Source organism: Meriones unguiculatus, chromosome 7, assembly GCF_030254825.1.
Source record: "Meriones unguiculatus strain TT.TT164.6M chromosome 7, Bangor_MerUng_6.1, whole genome shotgun sequence".
Classification (NCBI taxonomy): domain Eukaryota; kingdom Metazoa; phylum Chordata; class Mammalia; order Rodentia; family Muridae; genus Meriones; species Meriones unguiculatus.
In genome coordinates, this window is record NC_083355.1 from 117,455,791 (window position 1) to 117,469,962 (window position 14,172).

A 14,172-nucleotide genomic window follows, 5' to 3' on the forward strand; every position below is an offset into this window, starting at 1 on the left:
TGGGTCCTCTGAGGAGATGCTTCTAACCACTGAGCCAGCTCTCCATCCCCAAAGCTGTTTTAGTAACTGTGGTTTTGGACAGGAAAGTTTTGTTGTTGTTGTTGTTGTTGTTGTTTTGTTTTGTTTCTGACAGGTTCTCACCATGTAACTTTGGTTCTCACAATGTAGACCAGGCTGGACTCAAATTCATAGAGATCTGCCTGCTTTTGCCTCCCCAGTGCTGGAATTAAAGGTAGGAGCCACCATTCTAGCCAAAGTCTTAAGTTTTGATGGAGTCCAGTTTCTCAGTCATTTCTCTGACTGTTCTCTGCTGCCCCTCTGTGGGCAGCGTGTTGGTACAGTAGCTGACAGTGGGGCCAGGGAACTAGTCTCTGTTTCCTTTTTTCACAGTTGTTCTGGTTGGGTTAGCTCCTTTGCATGTAAGGGTTAATCAGTTGGTGATTTTGACAGAATCACACAACCCTTCCTGTGATTTTCCTGGAGTAGTACTAAATCGATAGACTAGGTTGGGGAAAACTTACACACACCCCATAGCCTGGTTCTTCACTCCCTTATTGTTGAGCTCTTTCATCAGCATTCAGAGCATCCTTTAAAAATTAGTAAATTTGTTTAGGGCTGGAGAGGTGGCTCAGCGGTTAAGGGAACCAAATGCCTTTCCAGAGGACCCTGGCTTAATTCCCAGCACCGACATGGCAGCTCACAACTGTCTGTAACTCCTATTCTAGGGGATCTGATACCCTAACACAGACATACAAACAGGCAAATGCACCAATGCACATAAAATAAAAACAATCATATAAATATATTTGTTTATTATTATTATTGTTGTTTGTGTGTGTGAATGTTGGGGCCAGATGTGTGTGTAGAGATCAGAGGACAATTTGTGAGGTCATTTCTCTCCAACACTTCTATGTAGGTTTCGGGGGTCAAACTTGGGTTGCCAGGTCTGTGCACCAAGTACCCTCACGCACGGAGACATCTTGCCAGCCCAGCATGTGGAGTTTCTAGCTTGTGTGTGTGTGTGGGGGTGCATTTACTTTAGATCAGTTTGTTTAGAGGTAGCCTGAGTAGATGCTTTTTGAACACGTGACTCCAGTTATCTATTGGGAGCAGCATGTGCCTCATGGTTGCTTTTTATAGGCAACCTGGCGTATTGGAGCTTGTCTCGACCCTTCCTGCATTCCTTAGATTTCTCTATGCACAATCCTGGTGTCTGCAGACAATGGTGGTTTTGCTTCTGCCTTTCCTGACCTTGTCTCTTTGGTTGCCTTGCCTTGCCTGTTGATCTGGACAGGATGAGGCCCTGTGAGGCACAGGGGTGAGAGCAGTCAGGCCAGCCTCACCCTATCTTAAGGGAGAGAAGTCTCTGCTGTGCTGTGACAGGTGCAGACTGACAGATTCCTTCTCTGCCTGCCTTGCTGAGAGTGTTTAGCATGGATGTCAGAACTGCCTGGTGAGCTGGAGTTTTTTCCAGCCTGCTCCTGCAGACTATCACATTCCTCTTGTACAGTCCAAAGGGCTCCCCACATCCCAAGCTGGTGCCAGCTTCCTGTGTCAGTTGACTTCTGGCGTGATAGCAAGCATCTAAGGAATCAGAGGGCTCAGGGTTATGGAGATTGCTTTAGCCTGCGGAGCAGTGACGCATCATGATGGGAACATGGCTGTACTGAAAGCTGCAACCTAACAGCCACCAGACAGACAAACGAACAAACTACCTCCTCCCCAAAAAAAGTCAAACCTAGGAAGAGTCTGGGTCCCACAGTCCCCCTCAAGGGTGTGTCTTCCACTGTGTCCTTCTAAATGTTCTACCATCCAGTAGGCACTAAGCCTTTAATACATGGTGCCTGAGAAAACTGAACCACATCACAGCATTTGGATTGAGGGAACATATAAGTGTTTCCTCTTATTTAGCATATTGATATGGTAAATTAAAATGATTTTCAAATGCTGAGCCAGCATTTCATTCCTGGTTCATCCACACTTGCTCATGTGTATTAATGAATATCTTTGTCTTGCTAGATTTAGCTTGCAAATACCTGTGGAAGAACTTTGCATCTGTGTTCATGACAGACATCAGCCTTTAGTATGCTTCCCCTGTTCTCTTCCTTTGTCCTGTTCCTCACTATGTATCTTCTTTCAACAAGGGCTGGCTGTGTAGCCCAGGCCCAGGTCATCTTATCTCAGCCTCCTGAGAGCTGGTACTGTGGCTGAGTGCCAGCCACCACACCCAGCTTGTGTAAGTTTCTTTTTGGTAGTGTTTTTGTCTGTGTTGATAGAAAGGCAGTGCTGATCTCATGAGCTGAGGCATTACTTCCTTTTCTGCTTTCTCGAAGATTATGTGAACTTGTTTGGTTTTCTCTGCCCTTCGTACCTCCTGTGCTGGCTCTCGTGCATGTTCAGCAAGCGCTGCTCCATGTGTCTGAACCTGCTGGATTTTCTTTTTCACAGCATTTGTGCTTCATTGACTTTACTTAATAGATGACACTGTTCTGTCACCAGTTTCAGCTTGGTAAGGTTTGGAGGTTGGGGCAGTAAGAATTGTTATATCTTACCTGCTTGTGGAGTAGGTATCTGAGCTCTCTTACGCTCTCTTTTATTCCTGATAAAGAGAATTTTTTGTCTTTTTATCTTTGGCTGGAGGTTTTATTAATTTTTCTCAATCTTTACAAAGGACTAACATCTGGTTTTTATTTTCTCTATTTCAAGTTGTTTCTGATTTTATCTTTATTGTCTCCTTCCTTGTGCTTCTTTGGTTTTCCATTTGCACTCTCTCTTCTGGTTTCTTATTGTTTTATGCAGCTTAGCTTGTTCAGTGGAAATCTTTCTACTGAAGTACTAATGCTGGCACAAATTCTGACACATTCTCTTTATTTTTATTTAATTCCTAACACTTTGTGGTTTCCTTTGAGATACTCTGTTTCTACAGGCCCATTTCCCAGGTAACTCCGTGTTTTCTAGTTGCCTTGCTGTCATAGTAGCCACCTCTCAATTTCATTTCCCACAGTTTTCCAAGCTCTGCTGTGGTATGAAACATATTACATTGAAAATTCCAGAAGAGATAGCTTATATGGCATCCCAAATAGTAAAAGTAAGTCCTGTGGGTTTCCAGAGTTGCACACAGAGCCCAGCTGGTGACCTTGGTGGCGTATCATGAGCTGCTATTGTGTGTAGCTCTGACTGGTGACCATAGGTGTTGCAACTGAGCACCTTCCACCCACCTATGGGGGAACGTCCCCCACCCAACTATGGCAGAGCATCTCTGTGCTGCTCAGCTCTCATAGTTTCGGACATCAGACTGTCTTCGGCTCCTGATGTTGGGTCAGGGCACAAAGCTGTGAGGGAGCCCTTGTCTATCCCTTGTCTGTCTTCTTTGAACAGTACAGTGCAGACAGCCTCATCCTTCTCACCCTGTCAGTGAGGACCAGTGGGGTCCCTATCTTAAACCTAGAGTATGGTCCTTGGGGTGGGTTCCTTAACTGGGGTCACTATTTTCCCATAAAAGTGATAAGCACTTCCCGGGGCACACAGGTAGCTTCTTGACATCCCCTGTGGCCAGGGTAGGAAGGGCAGTTGAGGAACCATTTTTCCTGTACATAGTTCTTAGGTACTAACACAGAAGCATGTTACCTTCATGTGGGAGGAAGACAAGGGCTGTGTCTCTTGTCTTGCTACTTCATTGTCGTGTTGAGGACTTATGGTAGCTCAGTGTGGAAGCAGAATTCCAGACCTACCATTTGAAGCCCAACTCAGACTTCTGGGCACATGTTGGCCTTAGAATGTGAAGTGCTGCTGGGTAACCAGTGCTGTTTTTGTTTGCTTGCTTGCTTACTTGCTTGGGATGGGGTTTCTCTGTGCATCCCTGGTTGGTCTAGAACTCATTGTGTGGATCAGGCTGGACTCAAAGAAATCTGCCGGTGTACCACCACACCTGGTGCCACTGCCACTTTAATTTGGACAGCTACTTCTTTACCCTATACTGCCCCATTGAGCAAATGTCATAAAGCAGGATTTTGTTAGAAAAGTGATCCGTGTTTATAGACTGCTGTGGAGGCTTCTGAAAAAATTGCCAAGGCAGGGGCCCAGTTTGCACACCTTTGGTGGGCCTGTTTTTCTTTAAGATGTTGTACCTGGGGCTCATGTACACGTGTGTAGGTGTGAGTGTGTGCATAGGTTATGGATGGCACAGGTGCCTCCAGGAAGGTGTGCGCTTACTTAGGAAGCAGTCAGACATAGAGCTCTGCAGGAGCAGACCCAGGGCCATGTGCTCACTCTTTGCTAGGTCCTCAGGGCATGTCCCCAGGCTGCCCTTAAAGTAGGCAATATATGTCTGCATGTACCTCAAAGGCCTTAGAGCAGAATATTGAGTTGAATTCATGCCTGCTTCATGAAGGTGACAGCATGGAATGGGGGCAGCAGGCCTGGGGTAGGAGGCTGTAAGAGCTCTACTCTGTTGGTGCCAGCACCCTGGCCTTTGGGAACCTCCTTGTTCTTCGGTCTCACATGCTTGGCTTTCAGATGTCTCTTCTCTGGCCTTTCCATCCAGGCCCTCTGGGTGGTGCTCCTCATGGAGACGCCCAAAGGCAGCTGAAGCAGAGACCTGCATTTCTCTGTGCATCTGGGCAGTGTAACTAGGAAATGTGCTGTAAGCCTGAACGCTGTGTCTTGCAGGTTGTGTAGCCTGACCCTGAAGAAACTGGCAGTGCTCCGGGAGCTGGAGAAGGAACTTCTGTCCGTGGTGATTGCCGTCAAAATGCAGGTAACCCCTCACCACACACCCAGAGTGTGGCCAGCCTCACTTCTCACACGGTCCCTAAACTGTTCCTGAAGACCTGCAAACCCTCATCCACTGAGCCACCCACCCAGAGCCTTTTCACGTGCCTTTCTCGGGATAATAGGCGTGAGCAGGGACAGGAAGAGGAGACAGGGCATGGGGCTCTCTGGACTAGAACCTGCCCCAGTGTTTGCTACCTCTCACAGGTTCCTTGGAGAGCCTGTAACTGGATGAGCTTGGACCCCACCCTTCTAGGGGAGAGCATCCCTGCCCACCAGATGTGTCTTATCCACTAGCCATTTGGGCTGCCTCTGCTATGTTGAGGACTGCCAGGTTCTGGGTCCACTCTCAGGGGACAGGATGTAGATTTTGACCCCTGACTGCTCAGATGAAGCCCCTGGTGGCCCTTCAAGGTGTGTGGCATATATAGGGCAAGTGGTAGGCAGCTAGTATGTGCCTGGGTAAAGGGGACAACCAATTGTTACTAACCCCTGACCCTCTACCAAGAAGTACTGGGTCCTGCTGAGGTAGCCCATGTTTGACCCCACCCTACTACCTGTAGCACTGGACACACCCCAGGCCTGTTGTCACAGTGTGCTGAGCCTTAGCCCTGGGGCAAGACTTTCGTTGATCATTCAGAGTCTCCTCTGTCACTCAGAACCCTCCCATTCATGCAGGACCCTCCCATTTTTGCCCTGAGATGTGTGCTTGGAGTTCAAGGAGGCCTGGCTTCTGTTTATGGTAAAGGCCTGGGAGCCCACTCTTCCCTGGAGGTGCTGTGGATTCTTGGCGTCTAAGCAGGCAGGCAAGTCTCTACCTGCTTGGCTTTGTGCCAGACTGTGCCCTGTGTCACCTGCGCAGTTTGAACCTGTCTTAAACATTTCCTGCTCTTCCTGTCCCTGTGGCAGTATCTTTTTTTAAGTGGCATGCCTCGTTGGCCCCACACACCCGTACCCGTGCATTGGCCTTACAGAGGCCACCGGTGGACTGTGCTCTGCTTTGGTGACTGTTTCTTTGGCAGGAGCTGTTCTTGGTCTTGCCCTTCCATTTCCTGGGCAGAACTTATCGGTGGAATCAGGTTGTAAGGGTCCTGACAATATTCCAGCTGGTGCCTCCCCACCCAGTGAGGCCTTTGTCATGACAGATCAGAGTGCTGGTGTAAGGATGTGCTTAACTGCTTCACTTTAACATGCCCTACATTAGAAGGCTGTTTCCTTCCAGGGTTCCAAACGTGTCCTGAGATCACATGAGATTGTGCTGCCTCCCAGTGGACAAGTAGAAACTGACCTAGCTTTGACCTTCTCTCTCCAGGTAAGCCTTGCACCTGGGAAATGAGGACTCTCCCTTGTCAGTCTTTGAATAACAGACTCTCCCTCTTTGGTACCCAGGGTGATGGGCACGCTCTGTTCAATGCCCTGGAGGTGATGGGCTCATTTCCCCCACAGTGCCCTGAGTGATGGACATACCCTGGTTAGTTCCTTGGGTATGAGGGACACACGATTCCTCGCCAGTTTCCTGAGTGGATGGGTACACATAACCTTGTCAGTGTCCTGGATACTGGTGATGTCCTTGTCAGAGCCACCTGTGTTCTTTCTTACTTTGATCTTTGCTTGATCAAAGTGTGTTCTTAAACAATTAGAAAACCTTTACTTCCCCACCCCTTTCTCATAATAAAGAAAATGGGATGATGTGGTCAGGGTTAGTTGTTTCATGGCTGTGACAAAATACCCTGGTAAGAAGCGAACCTAAGGGAGGACCGGATTCTGTTGCTCACATTTGGTGGAGACGTTGAGACTGCAGGAGCGTGAGGCAGCTGGTCACACTGCACCTGAAGTAGGAAGCAGAGAACAGGACTGCTGATGCTCAGCTCCCTTCCTCCAGCCTCTGACCGTGGAGCCTCCCGTTAGGCTGGGTCTCCCTCCTCCGTTAACCTAATCAAGATAATCCTGCACAGGTGTGCTCAAAGGATTACCTCATCTAGATGGTCTTGGCTGGAGTACCTCAGGGTCTGTCTCCTAGGTGATGCTAGATCCTTCAAGGTGACAATCAATATTAAGCATCACAGAGACCAAGTATATCATCAAGACAAGGTCATTTCATTTTCTTGTTTAGCAAAGATTGGCAAGACTGTGTGAAAACTCAGGGTTCAGAGGCTTTTGAGCACCTTTTGGAGAAGGTAGACTGTCAGCCCAGATCATCTGCTCTGGGTTTTGTGTACTGCTATAGAGAATCCAGTTTACTGAGGTGTAGTTTACCAGTTCATACGCCTGTATCAAGTATATGGCCCTGTGGCTTCTGAGCAAGTGTGTGGATGAGCAGCTGCTTTGATACTACTACATTGTAACCTGCTTCTGGAAGCTCCGGCAAGCTCTGCTGGTGAGCTCCGGGAGCCCTGTGGGAACTGCTTCCAAGTGCACAAGTGCAGTCCTGAGCATGCACAGCCTGCAGCGGAGGTGGGACTGGTGCCTGGTAGCCTAACCAAGGAGTGCACAGTGTCACCCACAAAGGGTCCCCAGCTGCTCCATGTATAAGAGACGACCAGAAACTTGGGGCCATGTTGTGTATTGAGAAGCTGCCACCCCAAATAGATAACCAGCTATGTTACACTAGTGTGGAAGTGGAACCCTGACTTAAACAGAGGGATGTTGCAGGCTTTTGAGGATGGATTGAAGAAGGCCAAGGGCCAAGACCCTGGAAGGCCTCAGCAATGTAGCAGGTGCTCCTCGGAGACCTTGCAGTTATGTGGTCAATCATGCCATGCTGTAGCAGGCCTCAAGCAAGCTCGCTTGTGTCCACAGTATCCCCATTTCCTGAAGAGAGAAGGCAACAAGCTACAGATCATGCTGCAGCGCAGAAAGCGGTACAAGAACAGGACGATCCTGGGCTATAAAACACTGGCTGTAGGCTCTATCAACATGGCTGAGGTAGGTTTCTGGGCTGGTGTCCAGGGCTCTAGAACGCTCTGAACAGATTTCTTTTATGTGTCTGATAGAACATTCTCCATGTCCTCAGAGAATCCACAGTTTCCGCTCCACTGTGGCACTACCCTGTGGATTCTTCTCCGGTCCCCAGTCCTTTGCTACGTAGTATGGCTGCTCTTGTACTCCACTCCCTAGAAGAGTGCTTGGGGCTGCCTTTCTCAGGCTCCTTCCTTGGACAGGTTTTTCCTGGATGCCCCCTTAGCCTTTGTTCCGCCCCAGTACCTCAGGTGAGCAGATGGGCTGTGCCAGCAGAAAGCACCTTAGAAGGACAACAACCAGAAACTCTTATGTCTCCCAGAAGCCCTGGTGTTCTGGGGGGACTATGAGGAGAGCGGACAGGCTACTAGATGATGATACCTTGGAGCTAAGCAGCTGGACCTTCATTAGCTAAAGGAATAGCCCTGGGAGAAGAGCAGTTGAGCAGTGGCCACATTGTCCCTGAGCCATAGAGCTTTCCTCTTTTGGATTTCGATTTAGTGTCTGGGGCAGGTACACCTGTGTTGGTGGCTACCTGAGGCTGGAATGTTGGCTGCAAGCCAGGTTGTGACACAGGATTTCTCTGTGTAGCCTTGGCTGTCCTAGACCCACTTTGTAGACCAGGCTGACCTCGAACTCACAGAGATCCACCTGCATCTGTCTTCTGAGGGCTGGGATTAAAGGCATTCACCACCATGCTTAGCTTCCATTTTCTTTTTAATCCATAAAATTTTAGCATTTAAGTCTGATCAAATGGCCCCAAAGCAGCTTTGCATGTGCAGAGACCCTGTCAAAACCAGATCTACCATCTGTGCCTGCTTTTGAGGTAGTGTGAGGGCCAGGATAATAGCCAGGTCGGTACTGCCTCCTGCTGCCCTTACTGGCTTGCTAAGTCTATCAGAATAGTGCCAGGGCCTTGGTACTCAGATGAGCCAGGTCCGGTGGGCCCCTTGTGCCCTTGCAGACATGGCCCATGGTAGCTGTTTCTCCTTGACTATACACATGGGTCTTTAGACATTTGGTTTCTCAGGCTGCACAGTAGACAGAGGTGAATGGGGGCCAGGAACTATCTTAGTGATGTCCAAGGGGCAGCAGGGGTGCCAGAATTGGTTGGTCTGTAGATAAATTCCTCTATCTGCTTGTAGTCAGAAATATCAAGCTTGGCACTGACCTCCCTACTCAGGCAGTCTACGGTCCCTGGGCTTCCTCAGGTTTCCTTCGCAGCCTTCTGCTAGGGGTGCCCTGCTTGTGAATATTGGCACTCTCTGGGGTGGTAGCCCTCCTGATGTCCAGAACCATTCCCTGTAGGTGATGCAGCACCCCTCTGAGGGCGGCCAGGTGCTGAGCCTCTGCAGCAGCATCAAAGAGGCCTCTGTCAAGGTGGCTGAGATTTGGATCGTCTCTCTGTCCAGCCAGCCCATCGACCATGAGGATAGTGCAATGCAGGCTGGCCCCAAGGCCAAGTCCACAGGTGAGTAACGCGCCTTCCGTCCTCTGCCCTGCTTTGTTCATGCCACTTCTGGCCTGCATGTGTAGGGGGCTATCCCACTGTGGTTGGAGCAGGCAGGGTGGGATGTGAAGTGTTTGTTGGGTTTTTCTCTAGAATCTTCTGGGGAAGAGTCCAGTGTGCTGTTGAAGTTCAGTCACAAGCTCTGTGCACCCTCAGTATGCAGGTGTCATGGGGTCTGTTGTGCAGCCTTTGATGCTCTGAACACTGGTGTGGGGCAGGTGCTTGGCAGCCATCACCTGCTACTGCCATCACAGCTGGGGTCACAGTATTTGCCCTGCTCTCTTGCTCCACCAACCCCACAGCCATATGGCCTGCTACCCTAAGGCCCCTGGTGCTCAGAGCCACAGCACTGGTGTCTCGTGTTCCCCTAGTCTACACAGGGCTCCCTCCTTACAGCTCCCCTCTGCTCCCAGGGGACACCTGTGGTTCTGTTGTCACGTCATTGCCATGGCATCAGGTGGAATCTAAAGGTACTCTCCCTTCTGTGTGCTCATTCCACAGACAACTACTCTGAGGAGGAGTATGAGAGCTTTTCCTCTGAGCAAGAAGCCAGTGATGATGCTGTACAAGGGCAGGTAACCGTTTGAGCCTGAGATGGGGGAGGCAGGCGACAGCTCCCACTTCCACCTCTATAGATAAGAGGCTTGGGACTGGAGGGGACTTCCCTGTGCTAGCCCATATGAACGGGGCATGGTTCTTGATATCAGTGCCACACGGGATGAGAAGGGTAGAGGAACTGATGTGTGACGCCTGACTGCCTCCTCCTGGGGCTAGGTGTGTCAGTGGCATCTCTGCAGGGCTTGGGAGTGCTAGGAGCTGGCTGCTGAGTGATGCTTTCCCTCACACTGCGATGGGGTGGGCCTGCTGTGCAGGTGCCATGGCCTCGGGCACATGGCCTCAGGCGCTGTCATGTCTACACAGGATCTTGACGAGGATGACTTTGATGTGGGAAAACCCAAGAAGCAGCGGCGCTCGATAGTAAGAACGACGTCCATGACCAGGGTCGGTGGAAATGAGTTTTACTAACACTGGGGAAGGGTGAGGAGGGTGGGCAGTGGCTGGGAGGCTCACTGGAAGGCTGTGGGCAAGAGGGTGGACAGCCTGTCCCAAGAGAGTCTCAGAACTCGCATTTGCCCGCAGGCCAGAACCCTGCCTGACCAGCACCTGGCTGCTATAAGTCAAAATGGAGACAAGCCAGACAGGGATGTCTCTGGCTGTCACTCTCCTACCACCATATGCCCTGACTCCAATTCTGTATGGCTATGGAGCCCTGGGGTTCTAGAGCAAGGCTGGGATAGCTGCCTCAAGCCTGCAAACCTACATGTGTAGGCCATTGAGTGTGCTATTTTCCTGTCACTGCAGTACTCAGACTCACCATGTTGGGGCCAGTTCCATTTTTTTTCTTGTGGTGTGTTCTCCCAACAGAGACTAAGCTGTTAGGCCTTTCCCACAGGAGGAGGAAACATGGGATGACTCTTAGCCCATTCTCAGCCTGCCCAGTGACCATCAGTGGCCTCTGGTGCTATCCTTAGAGCCTAGCACTGGGCTGCAGGACTGACTGGCATGGTTATCCCCTTGCCAGTACTGACCAGGAACAGCATTGTCAACAGTCTTTGGCAGGTGTGATAAGGAGGTTGTGGGCAGACAGTGGACACAGTATGGAAGCCACTCTGAATACAAACCGGGTCTCCCCTGACTACAGGCAGCAGCCTCTGGAGCTTTTGGGGCAGCCTGAGGAGCCGTGCGGGAAGAGCCCTCCCGTTAGGGTCAGCTCTGTAAGGGGGCTGAGAGTACCTGGAGGACAGTGGCTAGAGCAGAGGCACTGCAGCCAACAGTGTGAGCAGCTTGACTGAGCTCGTAGCTTGCAGGTTCCATTGTCTGTCCTCTCTGTGCTCTCCTGAGTGCCTCCCACAGGGTGGCAGTCTCCTCCTGGGACAAGGCCAGGGCCTTCCAGGAGGTGGAGCTGTGGGACAGTGCCAGAGAGCCTGGAAAGGACTGTGGAAGCTTCTAGAGCTGCAGAGCTACCCGGTGCCCTTCCCTGGTTGCCCCTCAGTGGGTGTGGACTGTCAGTTCCCCCAGGTGTGTTCGAGTCTGGCCTCAGTTTGTGCTTTCAGACAGTAAGAATGTGCACATGGCTATATGTAAAAGCTGCATCCAAGTCACAGTTCATAGCATGAGCTGTGTCTTTTTGTCTCTCAGTTTACTAAGGCCAGAGTGCAGCTCCTTGCTATGTCCCAGGAATGTAGCCCCTCCCCACATCATTTCTGATGTGAGATTCTTGTGCTTCTTGTCTTACAGCAACAGAACTTTAAGCAGAAGGTGGTGGCACTGCTGCGCAGGTTTAAAGTTTCAGAGGAGGTGAGTGGGCCGTGGCTCCGCGGTTGAAGGCGCGGCAATACCCCCCCATGTCATGCTGGGTAGGACGCGCTCCAGGGAAGCTCCAGGCCAGGTCTCTGCACTTATTGTCTATGCGGTATTGCCCTCTGCCTGCCAGCCTGGGTGGCAGTTGTGAGAGGCCAGGAATTTTGAACTCCAGGTGGTTCTGCATCTGTGGAAAGGCCAACAGAGGCTGATCGTTGGTTTTCAGTTTCATGTCAATGGGGGAAAGTAAGTAGAAGGTACAAGAGTTTCCGTGCCCCACCTCCTGTCGTGCACAGCCTGTTCTGTGGCCAACATGCCTTGAATCTTTGATTTCTTGGCTTTTCTTTGGTTCCCAGTCTTAGGTATCAAGTTTGTTCATAAAACTGTCAAGACCCTGAGCCCACAGTAGAGGCACTTGGATGTTTGGCCCTCAAAGCCTGCACCACACTCTGAACCCTTGTAGTGCAAGGGCCACACCCAGACCGTCAGGGTCCCAACCCAGCCCAGGCACCAACAGCTGCTTTTCACACGTGCAGGTATAGAGGGTGGCGTTTGTCAGCCATAGGGCTTTCTGTGTGGCCAGTATCCATCCTGGAACATCACCAGCCTGTTTCCGTAGAATAGCCTCTAGGCCCTAAATCTGAGACAGACCTGGGCTAGCTGAAAGTGGGCACATAGCAAGGAAGCTGTCTGGTCTGGGGCCTTGCAGGCTTGCGGGTGGAGGCAGTTGGATCTTGACCATGGAGTTTCCTTTTCACCAAGCAACAGGAATGAGTCTCAAAATAAACCTGACATACATGGCTTTTGTTCTGACATCTGATACTCAGGCAATAGCCTGGATGTTGGTCAGGGAAAGAATTTTGTTTTTTTCATAGAAATAATCTCCACACTTGTGTAGAATTGGTGCCGAGCTAAGTGGTCTGTTCCCTATGTCCTATGGCATTCCCTTTTATTCGAGAAGACCATCTAGCCATAGCTCCCATCTGTGTCTCAGCACTCCGACTTACTGTTACTAGGAGCTGTGCACAGGCACTGACTACAGCTTACAACCCACATAGCCATTCTGGAATGGGCATCACCTGTCTGTAGATTATCTTGTTGTTGTTGTTAAAGATTTGTTTGTTTATTTTATGTATATGAGTACTCTATCTGCTTTTACACCTGCAGGCCAGAAGAGAGCACCAGATCATATTATAGATGGTTGTGAGCCACCATGTGGTTGTCTGAAATTGAACTCAGGACCTCTGGAAGAGCAGATAGCGCTCTTAACCAGTGAGCTATCTCTGCAGCCCCAATAGATTATCATAAACAGTCATTGTTGTGCGGTAACTAAACTTCTTGGTCTTTGTAACCAAAATACAGACAGGAGCTGGAGAGACAGCTCAAAAATTAAGAGCACTACTGGTTGGCTGCTCTTCTAGAAGATATCTAAGTTCATTTCCCAGCACATATATGGTAGCTTACAACCATCTGTAACTCCAGGTCCTGGAGATCCAGGGCCCGCTTCTGGCCTCTACATCCAAAAGATGCTTTTCATAGTTGTGGAGACTGGAAGGTCAAGGTCAAGTAGCTGCAGGTTGAGAGGGCTGGCTCTTCATAGGCAGTGCCTCGTCCTCACGTCCTCACAGTGGACGGGAGTAGCGCTACTCCAAAGGCCTGCCTCTTAGTCACCTTGAGAGTTAAGTTTCAGCATAAGAATTTTAGGGGACACAGACATTCAGATTAAACATTCTGCCCTAGTCCTTAAAATTTATTTCTTTCCCTCACACAAAATGCATTCATTCTATCCTGGCAGCCCTTAAAATCTTCACTCACTCTAGCATCAACTAAGATTCTTAAATACTAGAGTGTCTGCGACTGCCTATGTCAGATGTGGCTGAGCAGTACTTGTCCAAGTATGAGCATGAACCCAGATTACATGCCTTCAAAGTAAGTTATGAGACCAACATAGGACAGATAATTCTGTTGGAAAACAGAAAAGGATCCCAGTAAGTCCAAAACCAACAGGGCATGATGTGTGTGTGTGTGTGTAGAAGTCAGAAGACAGCTTGTTGGAATCTGTTTTCTTCTTCCACTATGTGAGACCTAGGGATCAAACTCAGGTTCATAGACTTGGCAGAAATTTCCTTTATTCTCATTGGCCTCAGGCATTGACTCCTAAAAAAAAAAAAAGATTGATTTTGTAGGTGTGGGTGCTTTGCTTGTGTGTTCAACATGATGCTTAGATGTTTCTCTTCACAGCTACTCTGACAGCATTTCTGTGGGAAACACACCTTCAGGCTGAGCACAGCCTAGATCACAGTTTGCCTGGGAACAAAAATGTGGCTCTGCCCCAGCCAAGAGGACTCTCTGGGGGAGAAGCACTTCATATCTTGTTTGAGGGGATGGTGAATGGCCTCACATTCTGCCCAGCTTCGACTGTATGTGTGTTTCACAAAACGTGAGCACTGTGGTCTTTTTTTGTTTTGTTTCATTTTTTTTTCAAGGCAGGGTTTCTCTGTGTAGCCTTGTCTGTCCTAGACTCACTTTATAGACCAGGCTGGCCTCATACTCAGAGATCCACCTGCCTCTGC

General features: G+C 49.7%; 1 protein-coding gene across 7 annotated transcripts in view; it reads left to right on the forward strand.

The window, feature by feature from the left end:
* Positions 1-14,172, forward strand: part of Pacs2 (phosphofurin acidic cluster sorting protein 2) — a 55,429-nt gene that overhangs the window by 22,657 nt on the left and 18,600 nt on the right. For 5 of the 7 annotated variants that reach the window (XM_060388278.1, XM_021655241.2, XM_021655242.2 and 2 more), the window contains exons 2-8: positions 4,669-4,756; positions 5,993-6,082; positions 7,570-7,695; positions 9,037-9,199; positions 9,740-9,813; positions 10,160-10,240; positions 11,537-11,596. In XM_060388278.1, coding sequence (XP_060244261.1) covers positions 4,669-4,756; positions 5,993-6,082; positions 7,570-7,695; positions 9,037-9,199; positions 9,740-9,813; positions 10,160-10,240; positions 11,537-11,596 — 682 coding nt within the window. The remainder of the gene's footprint in view (positions 1-4,668; positions 4,757-5,992; positions 6,083-7,569; positions 7,696-9,036; positions 9,200-9,739; positions 9,814-10,159; positions 10,241-11,536; positions 11,597-14,172) is intronic. The other 2 variants (XM_021655243.2, XM_021655246.2) reach the window with 1 other exon arrangement.